Raw genomic sequence first — 18,124 nt, forward strand, 5'->3', positions numbered from 1 at the left:
GTCAGGAGTTCGAGACCAGCCTGGGCAACATGGCAAAACCTTCTCTACAAAAAATACAAAACTTAATAGGCCTGGCACGGTGGCTCGCGCCTGTAATCCCAGCACTTTGGGAGGCTGAGGCGGGTGGATTACGAGGTCAGGAGTTCGAGACCAGCCTGGCCAACATCATGAAACCCCGTCTCTACAAAAAATACAAAAATTAGCCAGGTATGGTGGCACGCACCTGTAGTCCCAGCTACTCAGGAGGCTGAGGCAGGAGAATCGCTTGAACCTCGGGGGCAGAGGTTGCAGTGAGCTGAGACCATGCCATTGCACTCCAGCCTGGGTGACAGAGTGAGACTCTGTCTCAAAAAAAAAACAAACAAAAACAAAAATTAGCTGGGCATGGTGGTACTCACCTGTAGTCCCAGCTACTCCAGAGGCTGAGGTGGGAAGATCGTCTGAACCTGGAAGCAGAGGTTGCAGTGAGCTGAAATCAGGCCACTACACTACAGCCTGGGAGACAGAGCAAGATCCTGTCCCCCAACCCCCCACTAAAAAGAAGAAGAAACAAAACTGGCCATCAAACACATGAAGGTGCTCAGCCTCACTATAATAAGGGAAATTTAAACAAGAAAGTTCGATTTTTCACCCATCAGATTAACCAAAATTAAAAGTTTGATAGTATCAGAAATTTGTAAGGTAACTCAGCAGGTAGGAGTATAGACGGGTGTGGACAACTATTGACAACTTTTTTTTTTGAGACAGAGTCTCACTCTGTCGCTCAGGCTGGAGTGTAGTGGCACAATCTCAGCTCACTGCAACTTCTGCCTCCCGGGTTGAAACAATTCTTGTGCCTCAGCCTCTCTGAGTAGCTGGGATTACAAACACCTGACATCACGCCCGGCTAATTTTTTAATTTTTTTTTTTTTTTTTGAGACAAAGTTTCGCTCTTTCACCCAGGCTGGAGTGCAATGGCGTGATCTCAGCTCACTGAACCTCCCCCTCCTAGGAAGTGATTCTCCTGCATCAGCCTCCCAAGTAGCTAGGATTACAGGCACCCACTATGACGCCCAGCTAATTTTTTAGTTTTTAGTAGAGACGGGGTTTCACCATGTTGGCCAGGCTGGTTTGGCACTCCTGACCACAGGTGATCTGCCCGCCTCAGCCTCCCAAAATGCAGAGATTACAGGTGTGAGCCACTGCGCTCGGCCTATTGACAACCATTAAAATGTCAAACAAGTATGCCCTGTGATGTAGGACTTCCATTTCTAGGTTTCATTCCAAGAGATAACACTCACCCAGTCACACAAAGGCCCAGTTGCTGCAGCATTTATTGAGCACCTGCTATGTGCCAAGTCACCATACTAAGTGTGGGGATACCGCAGTAAAAAGACAGACAAAATTCCTGTCCTCGCAGAACTGTTATTCTAGGGGAGAAGACAGATGCCAGATGAGATAAATAAGTAAATGATCTAGTGTATTAGCAGGTGATAAATACAAAACCATTTGCTCACGAGGCCCTGAAGTGTGGATGGCAATACAAGGAGAAAGGCAGGAGCTGGATAGATAGTGGGGCAAAGGGAGGGCTGAGGTCTGCCTGGGCTGTGACTGTCCCACTTTCAGCACCCACATCACCCAACAACCAGGCATGTGCCTGCCAACAATGGAGTAGACAGGCTCGGGTCAAGGTGGGGGTGAAGGTAGTTTGCCCTATATTAGGAAGGAAGAGGCATCAGAGCTGTCGTTGTCTGGGGACTACTAGGCAGAAGGTAACTGACTGAATGAATAAATGAATGAATGAGGCAATGCCAGGAGGCCAAGATGTGTGCAAGAGCTTCCCAATTCCTTCCATATGAACAGGAGGTAAGCCTGGTCCAAGAGTTTCCTCTCCTGTCATTTTATCTGCTCATGTTAGGCTGAGCTTCAAGTTCTCGTTCTCTGTGAATGGGAGACTATGTGGTCTGAATCACCGAAGCAGAATTTCAGAGCTGGAAGGAAGGACAGACACATCTGGTCCACTCTGTTCACAATTTCAGTTATCACCGAGGGAAGGGGACAAGAGTGGAAATAGGGAAATCAATTAGTAGTTCATTGCAATGTAGTTGTGAGAAATTGGAAACCACCTAAATTTTCACAAATAGGGGAATATTTCAATCAACTGCCTACAGAATGGAACACTAAGCAGCAGTTTAAAAAAGTTCCATGGATCTGGACTGACAGGAGGGGATCTTTGAGATACATTTTTGAGTTAACAAAATGGATTGCATGGCTGGGCATGGTGGCTCACGCGTGTAATCCCAGAACTTTGGGAGGCCAAGGCAGGTGGATCACCTGCGGTCAAGAGTTTGGAACCAGCCTGGCCAACATGGTGAAACTCCGTCTTTACTAAAAATACAAAATTAGCCAGGCATGGTGGTGGGCGCCTGTAATCTCACCACTCAGGAGGCTGAGGCAGGCGAATCACTTCAACCCGGGAGGTGGAGGTTGCAGTGAGCCGAGATCGTGCCACTGCACTCCAGCCTGGGCAATAAGAGTGAAACTCCGTCTCAAAAAAATGAATTGCTGATTGACATAAATTCATTATGACATCATTATGTTTTTAAAATACTCAAAATAATGTTCCACTTTTCCCATGGGTGTGTATAAGTAACCATTAGTACTTTCCACATGCCAACCACTATTAGAAGTATTTTACACATATTAACTCATATATCCTAACAGTAACCCAATGAGATAGTTAATGTTACCACACCCATTTTATAGATTGTAGAAATTGAGGCTTAGAAAGATTAGACAATTTCTCTGAGATCATACAGCTTTTGTGTGACAAAATCAGGATTTGAGCCCAGGAAGGCCTACTCCAGAGACCAATCCCCTAACCATTGCCCTGGACTGCCTCTCCTACGTGGATGTATATAGAGAGAGAAAGTTATGGAAAAATTCATAACAAACTAACAAGAATGGGAAATTCAGAGGGGAGAAGTTAAACTGGATTTATACAGAGAAAGGATAATTTGAGTCTTTAATTTAAAAAAAAAAAAAAAAAAAAAAGAATGTTAGCCGGCTGCGGTGGCTCACGCTTGTAATCCCAGCACTTTAGGAGGCTGAGGTGGGTGGATCACCTGAGGTCAGGAGTTCGAGACCAGCCTGGTCAACATGACGAAACCCCGTCTCTATTAAAAATAAAAAAATTAGCCAGGTGGTGGCGGGCGCCTGTAATTCCAGCTACTCGGGAGGCTGAGGCAGGAGAATTGCTTGAATCCGGGAGTCAGAGGTTGCAGTAAGCTGAGATTGCGCCATTGCACTCCAGCCTGGGCAACAAGAGCGAAACTCCATCTCAAAAAATAATAATAAAAATAAATAAATTCAAATCACCCAAATAATACACAGCACCACTCTATTTATTTTATTATTTTATTTTATTTATTTTTGAGACGGAGTCTCGCTCTGTCACCCAGGCTGGTGTGCAGTGGTGCCATCTCGGCTCACTGCAACCTCCACCTCCCGGGTTCAAGCGATTCTCCTGCCTCAGCCTCCCAAGTAGCTGGGATTACAGGCATGCGCCACCACACCCGGCTAATTTTCTATTTTTAGTAGAGACAGAGTTTCTCCATGTTGGTCAGGCTGGTCTCGAACTCCCAACCTCAGGTGATCTGCCTGCCTCGGCCTCCCAAAATGCTGGGATTACAGGCGTAAGCCACCGCACCCAGACTATTTTTTTTTTGTTGTAACAGTAAAACTGCAAAAGAGATAGAAGGAGGAGCCACTGAGGTAGAAAGTTATTTAAGCCTTCAAACTCTGTCTTGAAAAAGCGAGAGATTAACTGGATGTGGTGGCACATGCCTGTAGTCCTACCTACTCTGGATGCTGAGACGAGAGGATTGCTTGAGCCCAGGAGGTTGAGGCTGCAGTGTGCTGTGATGATGCCACCTCACTCTAGCTTGGGTGAGAGAATGAGACCCTGTCTCGAAAAATAATAAATAATGAGAGAGAAAGAAAGAACCAGCTTCTACTGCTGCCCCTAACAAATCTGGTCCTCCACTCTATGTCTCTTAGTCCCTCCACCATCTAACTAGTGGTCACTAGGCCAGAAATCTGGACCTGCCTTCCAGCTTAATGGAGGCTTCCTACTTCATTGGCTCCGAGTGATGACTTAACTTCCAGACACCTCCAAGCAAAGTGACTTCGATCACCCAAAGACACTCCTCTGGAGAAGGTTGCAGGTATAAATCATTGATGACAGCTGTCAAAAGGATTCCCAGGATCGCTTGGACCCGGGAGGTTGAGGCTGCAGTGAGCTATGATTACACTGCTGCACTCTAGCCTGGGCAACAGAGTCATACCCTGTCTCGGAAAACAAACAAAAAAAAAGGTTCCCCAGAAAAGTCAGCACTGTGGCACTGTTTTTTTTCTTCTTCTTCTTTCAGTCTTCCATCCAACCAAGTGTTGGGGCTCAGAAAATGATGCTCCAAAATATGGTGCTTTGGCATGCTGGGTGCTTTGAACAAAGGAGATTGAAAGGCCTCAGAAATAAGCCTCAGGAACAAGGTCTCCCTCTGACCTTCTGCTCCCTGTCCCCATCATTCCCTTCCAAAGAGCAGGAGGGAGCAGTTGCTGAAGTTCTTTCCCTTATATGACTGAGGGAAGTTCTTCCAATTGTATTAAATGCAATTGTCTTAAACTCTCTTCCTAGGAATCTCATCAAACAACCAGGGAAGATTAGTCACCAGAGAGGAGATTGAAAGTAACCACCACATCCAGACAGGCTATTGCCTATTCTTCCAGAGACTGTTCCCAAACAACTTTTTTTTTTTTTTTTTTGAGACGGAGTCTCGCTCTGTCACCCAGGCTGGAGTGCAGTGGCGCAATCTCGGCTCACTGCAAGCTCTGCCTCCCGGGTTCATGCCATTCTCCTGTCTCAGCCTCCTGAGTAGCTGGGACTACAGGCACCCGCCACCACGCCCGGCTAATTTTTTGTATTTTTAGTAGGGACGGGGTTTCACTGTGTTAGGATGGTCTCAATCTCCTGACCTCGTGATCCGCCTGCCTCGGCCTCTCAAAGTGCTGGGATTACAGGCATGAGCCACCGCACCCGGCCTTTTTTTTTTTCTTAAAGGCAGAGTCTCGCTCTGTCCACCAAGCTGGAGTATAGTGGTGCAATCTTGACTCACTGCAACGTCCACCTCCCGGGTTCAAGCAATTCGCCTGCCTCAGCCTCCTGAGTAGCTGGGATTACAAGCATGCACCACCACACTGGCTAATTTTTGTATTTTTAGTAGAGACAGGGTTTCACCATGTTGGCCAGGCTGGTCTTGAACTCCTGACCTCAGGTGATCTGCCTGCCTTGGCCTCCCAAAGTGCTGGGATTACAGGCATGAGCCACCGCGCCCGGCCTAAACTTGTTTTTTTTCAACCTGGGAGACTTTATCTGCATAATAAGACAACCTTTGTTTGCAACGCAGTTCTGCCCCTCACTTTCCCATAACTTGTTGCCACCTGCCCAGAGCCCAGAGGAACTTTTTCCCAGGCTATTGTCTGTTCTTCAGGCTTATTAATTACCACCAAATATAATTTACTCTTCCTCTAAAATTGCCTACACCCCCACTTCCCTCTCTGCTATGAAGACAGTATTTAAACTTCAACCATCCAGCCCTTGAGTCTCATAGTTTGTGTGGCTCTCCTGCACATGTTCACATTGACAAATTAGTATGCCTTTTCTATTAATCTGTCCATTACCAGTTCATTCCAACAGACTCTTCATATAGAACCTCCAGAGAAGTCTAAACTTCCTTACACAAGTAAAGGGAGTTCTGAGTGTTTCTTGGTCTCTTCCTTCATGGCTGATGTGGGATTCATGTTAGGGAAAGGATTACAAAGACCTTAGCACACTAATTAAAAACAATAGATTATATAAGGCAAGACGCAGTGGCTCATGCCTGTAATACCAGCATTTTGGGAGGCCAAAGCAGGCAGATCACCTGAGGTCAGGAGTTCGAGACCAGCCTGACCAACATGGAGAAACCCTGTCTCTATTAAAAATAGAAAATTAGACGGGCATGGTGGCGCATGCCTATAATCCCAGCTACTCGGCAGGCTGAGGCAGGAGAATTGCTTGAACCCGGGAGGTGGAGCTTGTGGTGAACCGAGATTATGCCATTGTACTCCAGCCTGGGCAACAAGAGCGAAACTCCGTCTCAAAAAAAAAAAAAAAAATAGACTATAAGAAACAACCCAAATTTCCACCAACTGATGAATGGATAAATAAAATATGGTATATTCATACAGTGAAGGAGTATTCTTTAATAGAAGGAATGAAGTACTGATACATGCTACAACATAGATGAATCTGAAACATTACGTTAAAGAAGCCAGAGTAAAAAGGAATAACGTATTATTTAATTCACGTGAAATTTCTGAATAGGTAAATGTGTGGAAATAGAAAGTAGACTAGTGGTTGCCAGGGGCTGGGCAGTAGGGGTGAGGCAGGATGGGAGTGACTGTTAACGCAAGGGATTATATTCTTTATTTTATTTTTTAAAACAGTTCGCTCTTGTCGCCCAGGCTGGAGCACAATGGCACAATCTTGGCTCACTGCAACCTCTGCCTCCCAGGTTCAAGTGATTCTCCTGCCTCAGCCTCCCAAGTAGCTGGGATTACAGGCACAGGCCACTATGCCCGGCTAATTTTTTTTTTTTGTATTTTTAGTGGAGACGGGGTTTCACCATGTTGGCCAGGCTGGTCTTGAACTCCTGACCTCAAGTGATCCACCTGCCTCGGCCTCCCAAAGTGCTGAGATTACAGGCATGAGCCACCGCGCCCAGCCACAGGGGGTTATTTTCAGTAAGCACATGTAAGATTGGTGGTAGCAGTTTGAGACCAGCCTATGCAACATAGTGAGGCCCCATCTCTATAAAAATAAAAAATAAAAAAATAGCTGGGTGTGGTGGTGCACACCTGCAGTCCCAGCAACTCAGGAGGCTGAAGTGGGAGGATCGTTTGAGCCTGGGAGTTTGAGGCTGCAGTGAACTATGATTGTGCCACCATACTCCAGCCTGGGCAACAGAGGGAGTCCCTATCTCAATTTAAAAAAAAAAAAGAATGATTCAAAGACTTTTTAATGCAAATACAGATACCTCATATATCTATATCTATCCACACACACATTTTTATATATTCATACAATGTCTGTGTGTGTTCATATGTTTTTCAAATTTCTCATTTAAAAAGTAAAGTTTTTTTTTTTTTTTGAGACAGAGTCTCATCTGTCACCCAGGCTAGAGTGCAATCTTGGCTCATGGCAACCTCTGCCTCCCAGGTTCAAGTGATTCTCCTGCCTCAGCCTCCTGTGTAGCTGTGATTACAAGCACCCGCTAGCACACCCAGCTAATTTTTTGTATTTTTAGTAAAGACAGGGTTTCACCATATTGGCCAGGCTGGTTTTGAACCCCTGACCTCAAGTGATCTGCCCACCTTGACCTTCCAAAGTGCTAAGATTACAGGCATGAGCCACCATGCCAGGCCAAAAGTAGTGCTTTCTTATTTTAATATTTGGAAAATACAAGCAGGGTAGGGATAAAAAAATCACCTATTGCTTACAATGTATACTCTTTATGTGATGGGTACATTAAAAGTCCAGACTTCACCAACTATATAATTCATCTACTATGTAAACCAAAACCACTTGTACCCCTAAAGCTATTGAAATTTTTAAAAATTATATATACGAAAAAATACTGAAAATAATAAAGAATAAAGAAAAATATAATGTAGCCTTTAGTGGCACTATCTCTACTATTAGCATTTTAGTATATTTCCTCTTGTCTTTTAAACATTGATTTTATTAATAGAGTAGATACAAATACATATATGCGATGTATGAAAGATATAAAGAATAATGAGGCAAAAAAAGTCTCTGTACATATGTACAATTCAACAAGAAAACCATTTTCATTGTCTTTTCTTTCTACTTTGTTTCTTTTTTTTTTTTTTTTTGAGATGGAGTCTCGCACTGTCACTCGGGCTGGGGTGCAATGGTGTGATCTTGGCTCACTGCAACCTCCACCTCCCAGGTTCAAGCGATTCTCCTGCCTCAGCTTCCAGAGTAGCTGAGATTACAGGCACCCGCCACCATGCCCAGCTAATTTTTTGTATTTTTAATAGAGATGGGGGTTTCACTATGTTGGCCAGGCTGGTCTCGAACTCCTGACTTTATGATCCATCCACCTCAGCCTCCCAAAGTGCTGGGATTACAGGTGTGAGCCACCACACCCAGCCTTGTTCCTTTTTATTTAAATTGTTTACTACTATTCTGTTTCAGACAGAGATCATTATTTTTGAAGCTTCCAATTTCATCTTGTTCCCTAGGTTAATCCAATACCCTCTCCTGTTAATGTCCAATAGCTAGCATGACTTTTTTTTTTTTTTTTTTTTTTTTTTTTTTTCTTCTGAGAGAGAGTCTCTCTCTGTTGCCCAAGCTGGAGGGCAGTGGCAGGATTTCAGCTCCCTGCAACCTCTGTCTCCTGGATTCAAGCAATTCTCATGCTTCAGCCTCCAGAGTATCTGGGACTACAGGTGCACACCACCACACCCAGCACATTTTTAGTAGAAATGGCGTTTTGCCATGTTGGCCAGAGTGGTCTCAAACTCCTGGCCTCAAGTGATCTGCCCACCTTGGCCTCCAGAAGTGCTGGGATTACAGGCATGAGCCACTGCACCCAGCCTATCATGACTTTTGTGTTTGTTATTCTCTTACCACATAGGTATATAAGGTATATATATATATATATATATATATATATATATATATATATATGTTATCTACTATTGGATATATATATATATTATATATATGTTATCTACTATTGATATATATATATATGTTATCTACTATTGGATATATATATATATATATATATGTTATCTACTATTGGAGAGCAAATTACCCCCAAACTTAGCAGCTTAAAATTACAATAATGTATTATTTCATACAATTTCTGAGTGTCAGGAATCCAGCTTAATGGAGTGGTTCTGGTTCAGGGTCTCTAATAAGGTTGTCATCACCTGAAGGCTTGACTGGGGCAGGAGGGCCCTCACATGACTGTCAGCCTCTCCACAGGGCTGCTCCCAACATGGCAGCTGGCTTCCCCCAGAGTGAGAGAGAGACCACAAACACAAAGACGGAAGCCACAATCTTTTGGGTTTTTTTTGTTTTGCTTTGTTTTTTTTGAGATGGAGTCTCCCTCTGTTGCCCAGGCTGGAGTGCAGTGGTGGGATCTTGGCTCACTGCAAGCTCCACCTCCTGGGTTCACGCCATTCTCATGCCTCAGCCTCCCGAGTAGCTGGGACTACAGGCGCCCACCACGCCCAGCTAATTTTGTTTTTGTATTTTTAGTAGAGATGGGGTTACACCGTGTTAGCCAGGATGGTCTCGATCTCCTGACCTCATGATCCACCCGCCTCGGCCTCCCAAAGTGCTGGGATTACTACAGGTGTGAGCCACAGCACCCAGCTAAAGCCACAATCTTTCGTAACCAAGTCTTGAAAGTGACATACCCCCAGCTTGGGCAATATGGCGAAACACCATCTCTACAAAAAATACAAAAATTAGCTGAGTGTAGTGGCACATGCCTGTGGTCCCAGCTACTAGGGAGGCTGAGGTGGGAGGATTGCTTGGGCCCGGGAGGTCAAGGCTGCAGTGAGCCGTGATTGTGCCACTGCACTCCAGCCTGGGCAACAGCGAGACCCTGTCAAGAAAAGAAAGAAAGAGAGAGAGAGAGAGAAAGAGAAAAGAAGGGAGGGAAAGAAACATTCCATCGCTGCAATTTGTCATTAGTCACACAGAACAACTGTGGTTCAGTGTGGGAGGGAAACACACAAGGGCATGAATACGAAGAGGCAGGGATATTTAGGTGCCATCTTGGAGGAAGCTACATGCTACAAACTCTAAATTGTATATTGCCTATTTCTAAACTGTGTATAAGTAGAATCTTCCTACATTATTCTTTTGCCATTTTTTCCATTCAATATGTTTCTGATATTCCTTTTTTTTTTTTTTTTTTTTTTGAGAGGGTGTCTCACTCTGTCACCCAGGCTGGAGTACAGTGGTATGATCACAGCTCACTGTAGCCTCGACCTCCCAGGCTTAAGCGATTCTGTCGCCTCAATCTACTCAGTTGCTAGGGACTACAGGTGTATGCCACCAGGCCTGGCTAATTGTTCTTTTTTTGTTTTTGTTTTTGTTTATTAATTTTTTTTTTGCACACAAAAACAATAAACATTTTCTAAAAATACATACAAACAAAAAGATGCGTATCAAACATATTAGGAAGGTTGCACATGGGAAGTCAGGGAATAGAAATGGGGGGTGGGAATTAAAATAAATGAGAGAGGGACTTTATATGGATCAGTGATAATAACTCAATCCTCTATTTGACAAAGAAGAAGGAGAAGGAAGAGGAAGAAAAAGAAAGTGGGATAAAGGATCAGAAAGGGAGGAAAATAGAAAAAATTAGAGTATGACTCCAGGGTAGACCTGTTTTGTTGCCACTGAGTTGGTTGGTTGGTTTGTCTGTTGTATTTTTCATGTTTCGCCATGTTGGCCAGACTGGTCTCGAACTCCTAGCCCGACGTGATCAACCCGCCCCGCCCCCCAGAGTGCCGGGACCACAGGCGTGAGCCACCACGTCCAGCCCCCACATTGCTTCTGGCCTCCGTGGTAGACCTTCCAGACGGGGCGGCCGGGCAGAGGCGCTCCTCACTTCTTCCCAGACACGGGGCGGCCGGGCAGAGGCACTCCTCACTTCCCAGACGGGGCGGCCAGGCAGAGACGCTCCTCACTTCTTCCCAGACACGGGGCGGCCGGGCAGAGGCGCTCCTCACTTCCCAGATGGGGCGGCCAGGCAGAGGCGCTCCTCACTTCGCAGACGATGGGTGGCCGGGCAGAGGCGCTCCTCACTTCCCAAACGATGGGTGGCCGGGCAGAGGCGCTCCTCACTTCTTCCCGGACGGGGCGGCCGGGCAGAGGCGCTCCTCACTTCTTCCCGGACGGGGCGGCCGGGCAGAGGCGCTCCTCACTTCCCAGACGGGGCGGCCGGGCAGAGGCGCTCCTCACTTCCCCGACGGGGCGGCCGGGCAGAGGCGCTCCTCACTTCCCAGACGATGGGTGGCCGGGCAGAGGCGCTCCTCATTGTTTTTGTTTTTGTTTTGTTTTGTAGAGAGGGGGGTCTCACTATATTGCCCAGGCTGGTATTGAACTCCTGGGCTCAAGCATCTTTCTGCCTTGGACTCCCAAAGTGGTGGGATTACAGGTGTGAGCCACCATGGCTGGTCTGTTTCTGAGAGTCTTCTTTTTTTTTGAGGCAGAGTCTCGCTCTGTCACCCAGGCTGGAGTGTGGTGGCATGCTCTCGGCTCATTGCAAACTCTGTTTCCTGGGTTCAAGTGATTCTCCTGCCTCAGCCTCCTGAGTAGCTGGGATTACAGGCACCTGCCACCATGCCTGGCTAATTTTTGTATTTTTAGTAGAGACGGAGTTTCACCATGTTGGCCAGGCTGGTCTTGAACCCCTGACCTCATGATCCACCCTCCTTGGCCTCACAGACGTGAGCCACTGTGCCCGGCCAAAGTTAGCATGTTTTTAGATAGTGTTATATAATTAAAAATAATAGCCGGGCGCAGTGGCTCATGCCTGTAATCCCAGCACTTTGAGAGGCCGAGGCCGGCGGATCACAAAGTCAGGAGTTCGAGACCAGCCTGATCAACATGGTGAGGCAGGAGAATCACTTGAAGCCGGGAGGCACAGGTTGCAGTAAGCCGAGATTGTGCCACTGCACTCCAGCCTTGGCAATAGAACGAGACTCCATATCAAAAAAAAAAAAAAAAAGAGGGAGGCTGAGGCCAGAGAATTGCTTGAACACAGGAGGCAGAGGTTGCAGTGAGCCAAGATCATGCCACTGCACTCCAGCCTGGGCGACAGAGTGAGATTCCATCTCAAAAAAAAAAAAAAAAAGAAAAAGAAAAAAGAAAAAAAATACAAAGTTATGTGTAGACAACACAGAGAAGTATAAAAAAGAAAACTTATTTTCTTTAGATTTAAATGTAACTTATTTTCTTTAAATTAGATTCCAGTCAAAGATCATTTGAGAGCCATTTTCAAGACTTGCAAAATTCTTTTTCCAAAATACTGTATCCATCTTTCCAAAATATAAATTTCTCCATGTTCTTTCTGGTTTAAGAAAATATTTGCTGGCTCCTCTGGTGCTATTTGATGTGCTGCTCGCATGGATACACATTTATATTCCATCTCATCTCCACCACTCCCCTCAGCCATCCCAATTTATTTCTAGGACACCATGGGCTCTCACGCTGGGCTGCCAAGCCTTCGCTCAAGCAATATCTTCTGCTTAAAATGCTCCTACATCCTTTCTCTCCCAAGCAAAATTACATTCTTTTGAGGGCCAGTTCAGTAAAGCCCCTATCTGTGGACAGAGTTTATCTGCCCTCTGCTGGGCTCCCAAAGCACACTGAGGCTTCCATAATGATACTTTTCACATTGAGATAATTATGACACCATAGGTTCAAAAATGTAAATTAGAACGGGCGCAGTGGCTCACACCTGTAATCCCAGCACTTTGGGAGGCCAAGGTGGGCGGATCATGAGGTCAGGAGTTCGAGACCAGCCTGACCAACTGGTGAAACCCCGTCTCTACTAAAAATACAAAAATTAGCCAGGTGTGGTGGTGGGTGCCTGTAATCCCAGCTACTCAGGAGGCTGAGGCAGGAGAATCACTTGAACCCAGGAGGCGGAGGCTGCAGTGAGCCGAGATCGCACCACTGCACTCCAGCTTGGGCAACAGAGCAAGACTCCGTCTCAAAAACCAAAAAAAAAAAAGTATATCAGGGCCAGGTGTGGTGGCTAATGCCTGTAATTCCAGGACTTTGGGAGGCCGACATAGACGGATCACGTGAGCCCAGGAGTTTGAGACCAGCCTGGGCAACATAGGGAAACTCCATTCTCTACAAAAAATATAAAAATTAGCTGGGCGTGGAGATGCGAGCCTGTATTCACAACTACTGGGGAGGCTGAGGTGGGAGGATCACCTGGGATGGGGAGGTCGAGGCTGCTGTGAGCTGAGATCACACCATTGCACTGCAGGCTGGGTGACACACCCTGTCTCAAAAAAAAAAAAAAAAAAAAAAGGCCGGGCACGGTGGCTCACGTCTGTAATCCCAGCACTTTGGGAGGCTGAGGCAGGCGGATCGCCTGAGGTCAGCAGTTTGAGACCAGCCTGGCCAAAATGGTGAAACCCTGTCTCTACTAAAAATACAAAAATTAGCCGGGCGTGGTGGTGTGCACCTGTAGTCCCAGATACTAGGGAGGCTGAGGCAGGACAATCACTTGAACCTGGCAGGCAGCGTTTACAGTGAGCCAAGATAGTACCACTACACTGCAGCCTGTGCAACAGAGCAAGACTCCGTCTCAAACAAACAAACAAACAAACAAACAAAAAAATGAGGAAAGAGTTCAACAGAAAGACCATCTGAAAAGGGGGTAAACAATATGAAGAGAATTCACCAATACAAGATCCACCCTCCAAAGAAAGACTAAAAATATGACAAATTGCTCAACTTCATTCATAATAAAAAAAGAAATATGAAAGTGCCTTCGGTTTTTACTCATCTAATTGGCAAGGATAAAACATTTGATAACACACTGTGTGGTTCAGGGTGTAAGGAAATTGGCCGGGTGCGGTGGCTCACGCCTCTAAATGATTCTCCTGTAAGCGATTCTCCTGCCTCAGCCTCCCGAGTAGCTGGGATTACAAGCATGCGCCACCACGCCCAGCTAATTTTTTGTATTTTTAGTAGAGACGGGGTTTCAACACGTTGGCCAGGCTGGTCTTGAACTCCTAACCTCAGGTGATCCACCCGCCTCGGCCTCCCAAAGTGCTGGGATTACGAGCGTGAGCCACCGCGCCCGGCCTGTCCTATGGAGTTTACAATTAATAACTCTTTTAATCATCACAATAGCTCAACGAGAGAGGTTGGTACTATTGCCCATTTTACAACTGAGGACATTGAAGCACACAGCAGTTGAGAGACTTGCCTAACTAGCAGAGTTAGAATCCAGACAAAGTGCTTAACCACAAGGCGATGCTTCTTCTATATATAAACTGACGGACGGATGAAATAGGCTGATTGACTGATGAGTGATTGAATGACTGAATTAATGAATAAATGGAAATGTGATTATAAATGTTGATTTTTTGCGTCTCCCGATTCCCCGGATCTACCGCGAGGGGGCGATCTCTCCCCGGTCCTGATGCCAGTCACTCAAAGCGCGCACTCCCTTTGCGTCTCGGGCTCGCGCGCGTTGCCGCGGCACCGGAAGTGACTGAGCTTGCAAGTTCCCGTCTCTTCAGGGGAAACTGAGGCCGGCTTGTTCGGGAGAGACGGCGCGAGCAGTCAGCCAGGTAGGCCGGCAGCGAGGTAGGCCGGCCCGGGTCCGCGGCGCGGAACTCGGCCGCGAAGAGCTCTTGCGTCTGGAAGCTACCGGGCCGATGAAGGGGGATGTGGCCCCCCACGGCTCGCGGGGCTCGCAGGTGAGAGCGCCGCCTCCCCTGTGCGTGACAGCCGCTGCGCCCAATAGGAGCCTTCGCCGTCCCGCTTCCGTGCCGGCTGGGCTCGCTGATTGGCTGCGCTGGGGCGGACCGCCGGGGGCGAGGCCCCTCCTCTCAGAAAGGTCTAGGGGGCGCCCCCGGGGGAGGGCGGTTGCCTAGCAACGGGGCGGTGGCTCGGCGGGTACCCGGCCTAGTGAGCGCGAGAAGCCGCGAGGCCGCAGCTGGCCCACCCTGGGCTCCGGAGAGGTGCAGCCCCCGGCCCCGGAGCCCTCCCGGGGGCGCCAGGAAGCCACTTTGGGCCTGTCCCCAGGAAAACGTGGTCTCAGCTGTGGGGCCGTCGAGCAGGCCTCGACCCCTCTTCCTGACCTGAGGAGAGGCCCAGCGCCTCACCCTCACCCAGTCTTTGTGCAGGGCGCCGGCGGCCATTGTGTCCGGGCGGGGAATGGAGGACCCGGCAATCCCCCACCGCCACGTTCTGGGCCTTTGGGGAATTCAGAGCAAACCAGCGGCATTTGTGGGGGGTCTCCGGCCTTCAACCTCCCAGACAGGCCTGGGGGTGGCCTTCCCAAAGTCAGATCGCAGATCCGAGGCAGTTTCCCCCTCCCTGCGTCCCTCACCGAAACCTTGAACCCCATTGAGAAGTCCCTTCAGGGTTTCGGACGCCTCCACCTCACCCTGGGCTGGTGCTTAAATAGAAAAAAGAAAAGAAAAAAAAAAACAACCAACTAAATCCATACCAGCCACCTCCGGGAGAGTACTCCTGGCTCCCAGTAGGAGGCGGAGAGCCAAGGGGCGTGCAAGAGCGAGGGGGCTGGGCTCCCGGGTGGCAGGAGGCCGCGGCTGCGGAGCGGCCGCCCTCGATCCGGGCGATGGAGGAGGAAGCAAGCGAGGGGGCTGGTTCCTGAGCTTCGCAATTCCTGTGTCGCCTTCTGGGCTCCCAGCCTGCCGGGTCGCATGATCCCTCCGGCCGGAGCTGGTTTTTTTGCCAGCCGCCGCGAGGCCGGCTGAGTTACCGGCATCCCCGCAGCCACCTCCTCTCCCGACCTGTGATACAAAAGATCTTCCGGGGACTGCACCTGCCTGCCTTTGCCTAAGGCGGATTTGAATGTAGGTGGTGCGGGAGTGGGGCGGGAGAGGGGGGACTGCCCAGGGGGTGACTTTCCGAGGAAGGCATTTCGGAGAAGACGGGGGTAGAAAAGGCTGGTGGGAGATTCAGAGTCCACTGGTGCTTTCGATTTGACTTAATTGAAGTATCTTGGAACCCAGACCTAGACCTTCGTAAGACCCACAAAGAAACCAGTTCTGGTACCTGGAGGGGGAATGGGATGTTTAGGGTAAATGGCATGCATATTAATTATTTTTTTTTCCTGAAGCTCTTTCTCTCCCTTCAGAATCTTATCTTGGCTTTGGATCTTAGAAGAGAATCACTAACCAGAGACCAGACTCAGTGAGTGAGCAGGTGTTTTGGACAATGGACTGGTTGAGCCCATCCCTATTATAAAAATGTCTCAGAGCAACCGGGAGCTGGTGGTTGACTTTCTCTCCTACAAGCTTTCCCAGAAAGGATACAGCTGGAGTCAGTTTAGTGATGTGGAAGAGAACAGGACTGAGGCCCCAGAAGGGACTGAATCGGAGATGGAGACCCCCAGTGCCATCAATGGCAACCCATCCTGGCACCTGGCGGACAGCCCCGCGGTGAATGGAGCCACTGGCCACAGCAGCAGTTTGGATGCCCGGGAGGTGATCCCCATGGCAGCAGTAAAGCAAGCGCTGAGGGAGGCAGGCGACGAGTTTGAACTGCGGTACCGGCGGGCATTCAGTGACCTGACATCCCAGCTCCACATCACCCCAGGGACAGCATATCAGAGCTTTGAACAGGTAGTGAATGAACTCTTCCGGGATGGGGTAAACTGGGGTCGCATTGTGGCCTTTTTCTCCTTCGGCGGGGCACTGTGCGTGGAAAGCGTAGACAAGGAGATGCAGGTATTGGTGAGTCGGATTGCAGCTTGGATGGCCACTTACCTGAATGACCACCTAGAGCCTTGGATCCAGGAGAACGGCGGCTGGGTAAGAACCAAGCCCCTTGTGTGTCCCTTTTCTTTGGCCTCTGGTCAGAGATCCCCAACAGCCCTTCTTCTGTATCTGTTTCTGTTGTGTTGGGTGATTGTTGGAGACGTTGATAGTTGAGGAAACCTGACTGGCCGCATTTCACCACAAGAGGTTAACTCCTTGGAGATACAAATGATGCTTTGCTTCAGAGATCAGGCATCTTTCACCCTGGTCACCCCCATGACTCCACTATTCCATACTTGTGTTCCAGTTTCTCAGCAAAGAAAACTATAGCCTATGTGTTCATAAGTCCCAAACCTGTGAGGGTAGGAGGTTAGTTCGGTGTTTCCCTTTCCTTGTACAATGGTTCACACACAAACGGGTGATGAGTATAATACCTGGAGAAGATGATGAGCATCAGTGACCCACAGACCTCTCCATCTGTTCCCCGCAAGGGGTCTCAGTCCTATCCTGGGCTTCTCTCCCCCAAATCAAGTTCCCTTTATTTCAAAGTTTGCGTGTATGGCACTCTCCTCTCAGACTAGGGCATGGCCACAGGCAGGAGTTCCCACTGGGTTGAATGGCTGAGAATTGTCAGATTTTGGGGCAGTGTAGGCTGTGCAGATTGTGTTTGCACTGTGCTCCCAAGTTCATTTCCCCCAAAGTGTGCAACTTTCTGCATGGTTGCCTTGTTTGTGGAGCACTTGCTGTGTCACACATTAAGCCCGGGGACTTTGCACCTCATTGCCTGGGGTCGGTTGGGGAGCTCCAGCTGCTCTGCCTGTTACTTTCCGGCCAGAGCCCAGGGGCCTCTTCAAGCACTGTTTGCTGGCAAAGCAAGAACCCAGTCTTTGGGGCTCTGTGGGACATTGAGATTTAGTAACAGACTTCACATGCAGGTATAAGTTCCAGCTCTGTCATGTAACTAGCTGTGTGACCTTGGACAGGCTGGGTTACTTTCTTGAGGCTTAGTTTCTTTCACTAAAAAATGTGGCAAGCTCTCCTTGCCTTACAGAGTATTGTAAATCTTGGCGATAATATGAGCACAGTGACTGACACCAGCAAATTTCCTTTCCAGGGAGGGAGAGTTCTCCTGCCCATCACTGAGACAGGATGAGATGGTGGTGAAAGCTTCTTTACCAGTGGTCACTGTTGGCAAGTTTTGCTCTTCAGTGAACTCGTCCTGTTTTCTTGCTTATCTCCCTACCTAGCGGAGGTGCAGGGTTTATGAGAGGTATTCTATCCCCTCAGAATATGCAGAAAAGCAACAAGCTGTGGAAAATAAGTCATCCATTGAAGGAGCTGAGGTGGAAGGGGACATGCACCATGGACTCAGGAATGTCAAGAATGCAACTGTCTATAGGCTGGGCCTAGGGCGTGGCAAGCACTTCACTTTACCACTGAGCAAGAGACCTCCTGAGTTTGCCCTGGAACCCCACCCCCTCTCATTTTCCATTTCTTTGCAACTTCAACTCTT

General features: G+C 48.1%; 1 protein-coding gene across 6 annotated transcripts in view; it reads left to right on the forward strand.

Annotated features, from left to right (window-relative positions):
• The window catches only part of BCL2L1 (BCL2 like 1), a 78,262-nt gene that overhangs the window by 3,273 nt on the left and 56,865 nt on the right, over positions 1-18,124 (forward strand). The window contains exons 1-2 of one of the 6 annotated variants that reach the window (XM_030826738.1): positions 14,025-14,580; positions 15,990-16,665. In XM_030826738.1, coding sequence (XP_030682598.1) covers positions 16,102-16,665 — 564 coding nt within the window. In that variant the 5' untranslated portion in view covers positions 14,025-14,580; positions 15,990-16,101. Of the gene's footprint in view, positions 1-14,024; positions 14,581-14,631; positions 15,706-15,771; positions 15,904-15,971; positions 16,666-18,124 lie in introns of those variants that run through there. The other 5 variants (XM_030826739.1, XM_030826737.1, XM_030826736.1 and 2 more) reach the window with 5 other exon arrangements.

This window comes from Nomascus leucogenys, chromosome 13 (assembly GCF_006542625.1).
Source record: "Nomascus leucogenys isolate Asia chromosome 13, Asia_NLE_v1, whole genome shotgun sequence".
Lineage (NCBI taxonomy): Eukaryota > Metazoa > Chordata > Mammalia > Primates > Hylobatidae > Nomascus > Nomascus leucogenys.